We start from the raw sequence: 12,838 nt of genomic DNA, 5'->3' as shown, positions 1-12,838 counted from the left end.
AACTCGTCTCATAAAAATTCTCACTATGTATATATATACACAAAAACTCTTTTGAGACGGTCTCACAGATCAATTTCGTGGGTCGAATCTATTATTTGGGTCATCCATGAAAAAGTATTACTTTTATGCTAAGAGTATTACTTTTTATTGTGAATATTGGTAGGGTTGATCCGTCTAACAGATAAAAATTCGTGAGACCGTCTCACAAGAGACCTACTCTATATTAAAAATGGCTACTATTATAATTCGATTTTGTTATAAATAAACCTAGTAAAAATTGATAAAAGACAGTATCTACATGGAAAGCTTTTTATAATCTTTATTATTTTACGAATAATCATTATAATTTGTATATCAATTCAATAGAGTTCGTATACAAATTTTATAGATCATGTGTATATGTGCAAAAAAATTATCAATTAGTCCTTGTAGGATGTTCGATTTGGTAGAATGGATGAGCGTTTGATCAATGTTCAAGCGTTTGATTTCTCTTTCCAGTATTTTATCCGACGATCTTGTTACATAAAACATTGTCTTAACATAGTTTGCACACTGCTCCATGCTACGCGGAAGTTTACACCATAAAGAAAACATAAGAAGAAAATCTCAATTAGCCTTTAATTATATCCTCTCGCAGCATCGTGCAATCACAAAACGGATGCAATTTCAAAAATTTTGTGTGTGTGTGTTTAATAATTGTTGGGATAAATATTATTCTTCTCGATTTTTGGCCTCACAAATAAAAAAAAAAGTGGGTCTCATGTGAGACCATCTCACGGATCTTAGTCTGTGAGACGGGTCAACCTTACTCATATTCACAATAAAAAGTAATATTTTTAGCATAAAAAGTAATACTTTTTCATGGATGACCCAAATTAGAGATCCGTCTTACAAATACGACCCGTCAGACCGTCTCACACAAATTTTTGTCAAAAAAAATATGAGGGCAACTGTTAATTAGTAGGCATTGTGTCATTCCATAAATCAAAATTATTGAAGACTAAACTATATTATCCTAATATCGTGCGTTGTATCTTTTAAATATGACGTGTATACTGAAAAGAGGGTCCAATATTGTGTAAATTATTTCGTATCATTCAAAAATATTGTTAAATATAAATATTAACAAATTAACGATATAGCGTGGTAAAAATGACTATTTATTTTAATGAGGTAAGATAATTAGTAAAAAATATATCTAACATGTGCTTATATGCACAATATAAACTCATATATTTATAATAGAAATTTGCGCCTAACATCTTTATTAATAGTTTTTTTTTTTACAAACATTTGATATCATATACATCTATAATACATATTTTTGGTTAAGCGTTCATGAGTGAGAGTACCATTGATATTAGTAATCTCATGGGAAGTTATCATGCGTCAAGCTGCCGCCGATTGATCTGGTTGACTTGATGGGTCGTAAAAGAGTGACACCAGATCTTAATAGGTAATACTATCTCTGTTGACGACATGACCGACGGTAGGGAAATGATAAGATCGATCTCTAAGAGATATGAGACAACGCCAGCTAATAAACACACATATCTTCGAACTCTTGAGTTTAACAGCTCGACCCATTAGTACCCAAATAAGTGCACTCTGCGTTGTCACAAATATAAGAAAATAAATTTGCGTCTTGGCTAACAACTATAACATTTGTCCTAATGATAAACGCTCGATCCTAACATATACATGAACCAATTAATAAAGGCAAAAACTTGTGTGAGACGGTCTCACGGGTCGTATTTGTGAGACGGATCTTTTATTTGGGTCATACATGAAAAAGTATTACTTTTTATGTTAAGAGTATTACTTTTTATTGTGAATATGGGTAGTGTTGACCCGTCTCACATATTAAGATCCGTGAGACGGTCTCACATGAGACCCACTCATTAATAAATATGGTATCTGTATCTATATCATTATTATTATTATTATCATGAATATTATATTATATATATAATACAAGCACAAACTCCTTCTAATAAGTTTTTTTTCCATTTAATGAATGAACTAAAATACACATTCTACAAGTTAATTTGGAAATAAAGAGATTATCTAGATCATTCCAGCATGGCCTTGTTATATATTAAATTAAAGATGACATTAATAATTTTTAGGCATGATATATGTGTTTTAAAAATATTTTATTCAAATAATATATTGATGTTATATAGTATGAATCAAAAGATATATATCTTTTTAAAAAAATTCATGAATTACTCAAATAATTTTTTAGTTATGAACACTACTATAATAATTATATATATTATTTTCTCAAAAAAAATTATTATTATTCTTGATGTCTTTTTTTAGTTAGAGTAGAGATTTATTAATCAAGTCTCGAATTCAAGTTTTCTTCTCAAATTTAAATTGATATCATATGAGTTATATATATCAGTGTAAACGAATCGAGTCAGTTCAAAATTACTTGATTCACATTCGAAATCGAATTCGAATCAAGTTCGAATATATTCAAATTTTCGAGTCAAACTCAAGTATAATTTATTTTGTTAGATCGCGAGTTTTAATATTTTATTAATGTAAATTTTATTAAATGATTTTATTTGGAGACTTAATTTTCAATTAATTCACGAACCCGGACTAACATTCGAACCACAATTATTAAATGTTTTTTAGTTTGGGAGCATTAAATTTTCTTCAGGACGTTACATAATGGCTGACGTTAGATGATGAGATACGTTGCTAGATCATGGATACCTCCTTTTCCACTTTGGCCGCTCTCTGAGGTTAACAACGACGTCGTATTTACATAAATCATATGCTAAACCCCCCTCTATTTTCTCAAAATAAAATTAAAAAAAATCCCCAAATTCCACGCAACCCCTCAATTTCCGTTCCATGGATGATCATCAGGACGATCTTTCCAACAACAAAACCACCAATTTTCACTTCTACTCAGATAAATTCCCTTTCTGCTCCGATTCCGACGAAGATTCAGCCAACGGCGTTCATTTCCGAACGAATTTGAGTTTTAATGACGCATCCTCAAATTACCAAAAAACACCCAGAATTTTCGACCGTTTCGACAATTCCTCCTCATCCGAAGACGAAGGGGATATCAGCAGCTCTTCTAGTTATCAGCGGAGACTCGATTACATGCTGCAGTTCCTCGACCGGAAGCTCTCAATTTCAACCTCTTCTGACCAGCCGTTGCCTGAATTTGTCGCTGCGGGAGGTGGTACTGGGATTTTTAAACTCCCAGCGCGAGCACCGGTTCACCCGAACCGACCTCCGAGTCTCGAGATAAGGCCGCATCCCTTGAGAGAAACGCAAGTTGGGAGGTTCTTAAGGAACATTTTATGCGTTAACGACAATGATAATGGGCCGCAGTTGTGGGCAGGGACGGAGTGTGGAGTAAGGGTTTGGGATTTGAATATCGATGATATGTACGGCGGTCAGGCCGAGGATGGGGAACTGGAGGAGGAGGGGACGGTGAGGTATTGGGAATCGGCACAGGTGGAGTCAGCCACGATGTGCATAGTGGGTGACGGAGGGAGTAGAGCGTTGTGGACTGGGCACAAGGATGGGAGGATTAGGTGTTGGAAGATGATGGATTTTTTTGGCTCTTTTAGGAATGGTTTTCAGGAGGTGCTTGCGTGGCAAGCGCATCATGGGCCAGTGCTATCCATTGTTGTGAGTTCTTACGGTAATCTTTGCTCTGTCCTAAATTTGGTTTCTGTTGTTTTTGGATTCGGTTTCTAAGATTAGACACTTCAGATAAGCAGTTGTGGACCTCGTGGTGTTTGAATAAGTGCAGAGTGCTCTCTTAGTTAATTTAAGTTCTGATTATAGTTTGCTTTGCCCTTATTGGTTCACTTTGGGGAACCTTGGTATCTGTATCTACCAAATTGCTGTCAGTAAAAGTTTTTGAATATTCCCTCTCTTAAATGGCATGCTACTTTGAGATACTAGTTAAGCAGTGCGCAACCATCTCTTAATTTTCTTTCCAATTATGTCTGTACATGACTAATGCTAATGTGAGGCGCTGGTTGAGTTTAATCTCATCAATGCGGTATTAGCAATGGAATCTTTTTCTATACTGATAAGCAAGATGTCCACTTCAAACTCAAATAGCGGTGAAAATAAGCTGTATAATAGAATTATTGTTTATTCGCTCATTTGTGGCAGTAAAAAAAATTTGAGAATAAAGCTCAGGGCCCTGAGCTCTTACTTGAGCAAGATCCCCTGCACTGTCAACCACAATGATCCTCAGGCTCAAGCTTGATATGTTACAGACATCCAATTGCTTACCACACAACTCCTGCATTTTATGCGTAAAGTTTACCCTCTAAAAGCCATAAGGCAAAGGCAGTTATGATTTTTATTGATCAGGGATCCCCAGTAGGCTGCCCCCTGTTAGTAATTTTATGCAAGGTCTATTACCAACATTGATGATGTGAAAAATGAACCTATCTTGCGGAGCCTGTTGCATGTGATTTCTGTCAACTTTAGTTATATCTCCTTCCAATGCTCACGATGTTATGTTGTTACTTCGTTGTTAATGTGATTACATGTTATAGGTAAAATTTGTATGTGTTTACGTGTATCTCTTTGTTTCTCTCTTCTTCATGAGTCCACATTGTTCAATATGTTTCCAGACATTTTTTTAAAGATTTTGCACGAACAATTTCGTCTTGAAGCTTCTTTTATCCACTCGTTTTACTCTTGATAAAGATCTTATGGGGAGTGTTTAAACAATTCCCAGTCGTCTTGGAAATACGCTTTTTTTTTTACTTTTTCTTTAATTTTTTCCTTTGGAACAGGAGATATATGGTCGGGATCTGAGGGTGGTGCGATCAAGATTTGGCCTTGGGAAGCTGTTGAGAAGTCCCTTTCACTAACAATTGGAGAAAGGAACTTGGCTGCTTTATTGATAGAAAGATCTTACATTGACCTGAGAAGCCAAGTTACCCTTAATGGTGCCGCCTACAGTAACATTTTTACGTCAGATGTCAAGTATATGTTATCTGATAATTCTGGAGCCAAGGTGTGGAGTGCAGGTTTTCAGTCATTTGCATTGTGGTAAATCGTCAGTAAATTGATCCTTTAAACGGCATCCAGTTTTATTGTTATGCATATAGTTGAGAACCTTATTTATCAAAAAGTCATGGAGTTTTGCTCTTTATCTTTCATTTTTCATTGCTTATTGGTAGGATTTTTGCCAGAGGGTAGTTTTTCTTATGTTTTGAAAATTTTAAATCATTCCCTCTAAGCTTTCCAAATCTCTGATGACAGTTGGTTGGCATCTGATAATATTCTGATGGGCACAATGTTTTAATCTGGTTCTAGGGTTTTAAGGAGTAAAGGACACCTTCAAAAAGGAAAAAAGAAATAAGGCTGATGAATAGCACTTTGTTGGTTTCTGTTTTTGTTCTTGTTGATTTTGGTATTCTCTGTTAGAAGGTTTTGATTTTTATTAGTCTCCACTATACAGGGATGCTTGTACCAGGGAACTGCTTAAAGTTTTTAACATTGATGGTCAGATCGAAAACGCGTCACTTGATGCTTTTATGGAGGATGAGATGAGGACGAAGTCCATATCTGTTTCAAAGGAAAAGGCACATAATTCTTTTAATTTTTTCCAGCGTTCTCGTAATGCTATACTGGGAGCGGCAGATGCTGTTCGTCGAGCTGCAGTTAAAGGATCTTTTGGAGAGGATAATAGGCGAACTGAAGCATTGGTCTCAACTGTTGATGGAATGATTTGGACTGGATGTGCAAATGGGTTACTTGTGCAATGGGATGGGAATGGCAATCGCTTGCGTGATTTTCAGCATCATTCTTTTGCAGTTCAATGCTTCTGTACAATTGGCGAACGGATATGGGTAGGCTATATTAGTGGCGCAGTGCAGGTTTTGGATCTCAATGGTAATTTGCTTGGAGAATGGGCGGCTCATAGTAGCCCGGTGATAGATTTGGCTATCGGAGGTGGTTATGTTTTTACCTTGGCTAATCACGGTGGTATTCGTGGGTGGAATATTACATCTCCTGGACCACTTGATAATATATTCCGTACGGAGTTGGCTGGGAAGGAATTTTTGTATACAAAGCTAGAGAATCTGAAAATATTGGCTGGAACATGGAATGTTGCACAAGGGCGGGCAACTTCAGACTCCATTATATCTTGGCTTGGCTCTGCTGCGACAGACGTAGATATTGTTGTTGTCGGGTTGCAGGAGGTGGAAATGGGTGCCGGTTTCCTAGCCATGTCTGCCGCCAAAGAAACAGTATATAACATTTTCTTTCATCCTTATTTTGTTCAATTTCTCTAATCTACAGCGTTTTGAAAATGCAATATGTGGAAGGTTTATTAGGTAAAGATTGTTGATATACAATTTGTTTGAGAATCCGATATAAATAATCATTCGAAGCTGAATATACAGTTGTTTCTGAAACAGGTGAAATAGGTTTGTTGTGCCTGCTAGAAAATTTTTGTCAAACACTCAAATATTCTGTGGATGCAAATACTTCTCATAAGTTTCATTAAAGATCTGTGGATAGACAAGGAAATAATTTTAAAATCAATAGATACTTTTCCAAACAATTTAATTACTTGACCCTTTGGACTTGTTAAGGTTCTTCTCATACTACAATCATGCCTTCTAGTTCCAGTAATAAATATGTTTATTGTCGTCCAATTGGAACCATTCAAATTTTTTACATAACTTGCTCACGTTGCGGTGATTGAGTTTAGCCTTGATATATGTAAACAAAGTGGTTAGATCCAATGCTTCTTTATTTACTAGATATTACGTAGTGCCCTTCTTTTCCTTTCTTTCTTTGAATGCTTCATTTTGTCTGACATTCAAAACAAAGGATTTTTCCCGAATAATCCATGTTTCATTATTTTTAGTTAATCCTTTTTACATATCTATGATGAAAGCCAACATTTATTAGTTTGTCACTATGTGTTAGTTCATTCTTATTTTCTTTTTTACATCATCAGTTCAGTTTTATCTGACTAATTACGTGCATGAACTTGCAACCCATGCAGATGGGTTTTGAGGGTAGTTCTGTGGGACAATGGTGGCTAGATATGATTGGGAAAACATTGGATGAGGGATTCACCTTTTCAAGGGTTGGCTCTCGGCAGTTGGCAGGTTTGCTCATTTCTGTGTGGTGAGTACCAGTACTTTTGTGAATGTTATTTGATGAACATGGTTCTCTTCTCCTGTTAAACTCTATGATTGGTTCTACTATGGGGTGAGGGTTATCCAGAAAAACTTTCCAATGTATGTCATTGTCTGAAATATGCTGCAGGGTTAGAAACAATATTCGAGGCCACGTTGGGGATGTTGATGTTGCAGCAGTTCCTTGTGGACTGGGACGAGCTATTGGAAATAAGGTATTGTTTGTTTGCTACTTTGCTCGTCTACTAGAAAATGTGAATATGTATTTTATTTTATTATACTTTTTCTATTTTGAAAGATTAAATGGCAACGTAACTGTTCTTGAATGGAATGCACTTTGCTTTGTTAGATTAAATTATTTTAGTGAGAGTGTCTCCACTGACAAAATGACTCAAGGGCTGGTACACTCAACTCTCCTTGCTTTGGATAGAGTAAAATCAAATGGATGAGAGCTCTTGAATAGTATGGGAGTCAAAGCATGCCACTTCTTCCAAATCTGAAGCTATTTTTCCCTTTATGGAACATTCTAAAAGGCTGAAAGCCATTCCCTTTCTACAGCAAATATTCCACAAGCACCTTAACTACTTAAAGTGATGATACGGTATATCCAGCTTACGACCATCGAATTTAGATGTAAAAAGGTCAAATGTATGTGCAAGTTTCTGTTTTCCAACTTCTCATATAAAACTCCATGCCTTTTAAAAACTGGTTGAGTGCGAAGAGATGAATCTTTTTGTTTATGTTTAACAAATTATTCTTATCTATTTTATTCATAAACTTCTTTGAAGTGTTCAACTTTGACATTGTAACGGATGTCATTACTAAGTCTGGCAATCACAGGGCTCAATGCCTCACTCTCATGACAGGGGAAACTGTGTGAAACAAACTGAATCATACAATAACTGCAGATTTTCTCCCCAAATATTTTGGATGATAAAATTGAATGGACACTATCCATTTGGGAGGAATCTTATGATTTGTTGAGAACTGTATGAAAAAGTCTTAACATGTAGAGACAGATATGGTTTGCAGATTAGACTCAAGAGTTATGATACAGAGCGTAAGCAGAAAGAGCCCCAATTAAAATTTGGAAAGTGATATAAACTTGAGAGATGATGATGGACGTAGCACTCAAAGATGACGATGTTTAGGAAATAGTTGGCAAAATTCCTTTAAATAGATTGCTGGTAAATTTTGCCTGATGAAACAGTATATTGTAAAAAATTCAGTCATATTATTGTACTTAATGAGGGGAAGTATGATTGTATCACTTTGATTCTGAAAAATGCCTCTATTTTACCGTTGATTTTTTAATCAGAAACAAGCAATTCATAGTGTTCAGGTGATGCTTGTGGTGGATTATTTTTCATTTTATTGAGATTAATATATTCTCTGTAAGTTAATTTACTCATCATAATGCCATTATTCATTTTATTGAGATTAATATATTCTCTGTAAGTTAATTTACTCATCATAATGTCATTATTCATTTTATTGAGATTAATATATTCTCTGTAAGTTAATTTACTCATCATAATGCCATTATTTTAGACTCGTAAATTCAAGATTGAAGGTGTACCATTTTGGTGCAGGTTTCTACTTGTTCTTAATGGAATGGGTGTAGAATTATTATTACTTTGTATATTCTATCTTATCGCTATGATAAAAAAATTCCATCTTTGTTATTAAACTAATTTAAGGCGCTCTTGTTAGGGAGCTGTTGGTCTGAGGATGAGAGTGTACGGTCGAGTCATGTGCTTTGTGAATTGTCATTTTGCTGCACATTTAGAAGCTGTCAATCGCCGAAATGCTGATTTTGATCATGTATATCGAACAATGGTTTTTAGCCGGCCATCTAACCTTTTAAATGCTGCTTCTGGTATGGTACTGTATTTAAGCTTATCTTCTTTGCTTGCCTTCTTGCTGTTATTTTTCGCACGTGTTAATTGTTTGCTTTTGCCATTTATCTTTTTTGTTGCAGCTGGCGTTTCATCTGCTATTCAAATGCTTCGCGTGACAAATGTACGTATATACTCTGGTGAATACTGCTGCCATTTTTTGACCATTTTAGAAAGCCTCCTTATGTTTCAAATGATAAGAAATTTTAATCGCTTATGCTTGTGCAGGCTATGGGTATTAACCCTGTGGAAGGGATGCCTGAGCTTTCAGAGGCTGACATGGTTGTATTTCTTGGAGACTTCAACTATCGTCTTGGTGGCATATCTTACGATGAAGCAAGAGATTTTGTTTCTCAAAGATGCTTTGACTGGCTTAAAGAAAAAGATCAGTTGCGAGTAGAAATGGAAGCAGGAAATGTCTTTCAAGGAATGCGGGAAGGTTATATTGGATTTCCTCCATCTTATAAATTTGAAAAGCACCAACCGGGTTTGGCAGGTATCAGGATGTAATATTTGTTGTACCTTATTCACAATTGCACGATGGAGGTTATAATTCCTTGGATATATGTATTTGAACTTGAACTGAAATCCAAAATTCGTATTTCAGTATCTATTGATGGCCTTGATATGATAGAATTTTATTTATTATTATGTTCAAAACTATTTTTGTGAGAGATCTAGTCATGGTTTGTTTGTGCTTTTTAAGGATACGATTCTGGGGAGAAGAAACGAATACCTGCCTGGTGTGACAGAATTCTGTATCGTGATAACCGGTCAGCTTTGGCATCTACCTGCAGCTTAGACTGCCCTGTTGTCTCCTCTATAGTACAGTAAGTTTCCTGGGAAAGAAAGTGCTACCTATGCATCTTTATTGTGCTAGAACATATATGGTTAGCCATGAAGTTCGTTTTGCAAGGTTGGAATTCTATGCACACAGATAATTTTATTTTGCTGCATGAACTATCATATTTGTGCCTGATGTTTCAGCTCTTAGTCTCCTGATTAGGCAATTGATTATCATGCTAGTGCTATTTCTGTCATTGACTCATCTCCTGCTTGGTTTTTTTTTTTTTCATTTAGTTCTGTTATTTTAGGTGTCAACACATATTAGTTGAAGACCTTTTTCAAATGATGGTGAATTCATTAAATTTTGTACATACTTGGGCAAAATGACTTGATGTCTCTGTTATCACAAATACAATTGTCAGTCCCCCACCCAAAAAAAAAGACCCCAAAAGCATCCTTTAAGCTTCCTTTCTCCTTTTTTCTAAGGCTAGACATCTTGGACAGGTATGAAGCTTGCATGGATGTGACTGATAGTGATCACAAGCCTGTCCGTTGCATTCTAAGTGTGGAGATCGCCCGAGTTGACGAATTGGTTAGAAGACAAGTGTTTGGAGAAATCATCAGATCAAATGAGAAAATCAAACGTTTTCGTGACGAGCTGTCCAAAGTTCCAGAAACAATTGTCAGTACTAACAACATAATACTTCAGAATCAAGATCCATCCATATTGCGGATCACAAATAAATCCAAGATGAACAGAGCTCTATTTGAAATGTGTTGTGAAGGTCTGGCTACCATTAAGGAGGATGGACAAGCGTCCAATCATTGTCCAAGAGGTGGTTTTGGATTCCCACAGTGGTTACAGGTAACTTTATTATTTTTATCTTTTTATGTCATCAGCTGGTTACCCGTAATTTTGTGTTTATTAGGTGTTCGTATTATTTTGGGTGAATTGGCTATAATACTTCAGCATGAATAAAAAATGTGCACCCCTTTCAGTTATGCCATCTACACCTTTTATAGAGTGCAATAATCTCTACGGTATGCTTGTAATTGCAAAATTTCCTACTTGTAGCGAAAAATGTAACTCTTTTTTTCAGTTTCATAAACTTTTTCTTCTCTTTCATATACCTTGTTTATTTAATTTTGTCTTCCGAAACGTTTAAGATATTGGTTATGATGAAGCCCCATCTACACCTTTTATAGAATTTAGTTTATTAGAGTGCAGTCATCACTACAATATGCTTGTAATTGCAAAAAGTTCCTACTCGTTGCGAAGAATGTAACTTTTTTTTTTTTAAGTTCTATAAACTTTTTCTTCTTTCTTTCATGTGCCTTGTTTATTTCATTTTGTCTTCCGAAACATTTAAGATATTGGTTGCATGAAGCCCATGGTAAGTGTATAAATTAATATAATAGATAGTGTTTCGTATTTATCTAGTACTTAATGAGCTTGTTTGATGTTGCCATGAAACATCACATCACATTGTAAAAGCATGGTATATTCAGTGGAAGTTCCTCTAATTTTTTAGCTCGCGCACTTTAATCACGTCCAGTTTATATCGGACACCTTTTTTAATTTCTGCATGCTTATTGAGTTACCACATGATCTTCTCTAACTTTATTTTGTGAAAATGTAATGGTTCCAAACTGTAACAGGTCAATCCAGCTGCAGGAATCATTGAACCAGATCATATTGCTGAAATATCTATCCGGCGTGAAGATTATCATACATTGGAAGAGTTTGTTGATGGTGTTTCAAGAAACTGTTGGTGCGAAGATGCCAGGGACAAGGAAGTTATGTTACTGGTTACAGTGCGAGGGAGTTGCACAACAGAGACTAAACGCCATCGAATACGTCTGCGCTACAGCATTACTGGAAAAATCACACATAAGAATCCGAACTCCGACAACTCTAGTCCCTTGCAATCGAATCTTCTACACCGCTCTGATTTTCAAAAACTAAGTGGTTCCTGTGATGTAGCTGACCATCTTCGAAATCTGCATAGTCCTTGATGCTGTTGTATGAATCTCCCAAGACAGATGTGCGTAATATTTACCCATGAACCTGAGTATTTATATATATGTAGATTACAAATTTATCTGTGGAACCTGAATATGGCCCTGAAACTTGAACACAATTACATGATTGTGCTGTTAGCTGCCTTGAGTCTCAGAAGCACCAACTTTTTAATCTCCTGTTGAGTCCTGACCTGAGATTTCTGTCATTGGATGCATTGGAATTGGTTCTTCCAGCTAGCTGTGCAAGAATGACCAGGTAGCTTTCATTCTGAAACATCTTTTTACTGAGCAGAGTTTTTTTTTCCCCTAAAAAATACAAATATGAACATTTTGCATGGGTCTGAATTTGGTGTTCTCCCAGTTTCTTGTATATCTGGATTCATTTTTTGGAGATAGATCTGCACAGTATTTATAGATAATATTTTATGATATAATAAAGTGATGTAAAGGGAAGAGAAGTGTTCTAGTTTTCTCAATGCATGTTCGGTTGGTGGCAATTTCTCTCAACACCAATTCCTGTTGGATTTATTTCCGGTTGAGGCTGTGTCGGAACATTTATTTGAAGTGAAGTACTGTGGCCGTTGAAAAGTTGATATTTCTGGTGAACGGATCAATCTCGGGCGGAGTGCTTTTGTAACTGAATTATGTTATCAAATATCATAGGCTTTATTTAATTTATTTGTTCTGAAATTGATCAAGTTGTTGATTCTTTGTAATTTATCATCTACTTTTGGAATTTGAAATCGATTTAACCAATAAAGTTTTTTATTTGCTTCCATACTTTCATTCGAGCTGATGGCCACCAAATTATGGGATGTATCTGTAATTGCCTTATGTCCTGTTGGTAGTTTCTATTTAGGATTTTCGTTGGTTCCAATCATCTTTTGTCGTAGTTCTATTACATTTTTTTTTTTTTTTTTTTTACAAAACTATTACATCGGTTTTACGTATATTTTATGGTTAACTAAC

General features: G+C 35.6%; 1 protein-coding gene across 4 annotated transcripts; it reads left to right on the top strand.

Annotated features, from left to right (window-relative positions):
- Positions 1-2,793: 2,793 nt before the first annotated feature.
- Positions 2,794-12,649, top strand: LOC140990567 (type II inositol polyphosphate 5-phosphatase 15-like). Of its 4 annotated transcripts, none has more exons than XM_073460320.1 (11): positions 2,794-3,679; positions 4,797-5,055; positions 5,468-6,260; positions 7,028-7,152; positions 7,294-7,378; positions 8,877-9,185; positions 9,290-9,557; positions 9,768-9,891; positions 10,352-10,712; positions 11,507-11,892; positions 12,009-12,649. In XM_073460320.1, exons 1-10 carry the CDS (start codon positions 2,872-2,874, stop codon positions 11,861-11,863), a joined length of 3,489 nt encoding a protein of 1,162 aa, XP_073316421.1. In that variant the 5' UTR covers positions 2,794-2,871; the 3' UTR covers positions 11,864-11,892; positions 12,009-12,649. The 4 variants fall into 4 exon arrangements, 3 of the variants coding, with proteins under 3 accessions (XP_073316421.1, XP_073316420.1, XP_073316422.1); XR_012177670.1 differs by having other exon boundaries at positions 2,795-3,679; positions 11,507-12,125; positions 12,410-12,649; XM_073460321.1 differs by having other exon boundaries at positions 2,798-3,679; positions 8,877-9,042; positions 9,145-9,185; positions 11,507-12,649.
- Positions 12,650-12,838: the final 189 nt, after the last annotated feature.

The sequence above is a fragment of the Primulina huaijiensis genome, chromosome 12 (genome assembly GCF_012295235.1).
Source record: "Primulina huaijiensis isolate GDHJ02 chromosome 12, ASM1229523v2, whole genome shotgun sequence".
NCBI classification, from domain to species: Eukaryota; Viridiplantae; Streptophyta; class Magnoliopsida; order Lamiales; family Gesneriaceae; genus Primulina; species Primulina huaijiensis.
This window is presented reverse-complemented; position numbering and strand designations above follow the sequence as displayed.

Excerpts from the sequence above, each read along its gene's own strand:
- LOC140990567 (XM_073460320.1), top strand. The coding sequence starts at position 2,872 with ATGGATGATCATCAGGACGATCTTTCCAACAACAAAACCACCAATTTT. Across the intron at positions 5,056-5,467 it reads TTTCAGTCATTTGCATTGTG|GGATGCTTGTACCAGGGAAC; the intron begins GTAAATCGTCAG and ends TCCACTATACAG. Across the intron at positions 9,558-9,767 it reads GCACCAACCGGGTTTGGCAG|GATACGATTCTGGGGAGAAG; the intron begins GTATCAGGATGT and ends GTGCTTTTTAAG.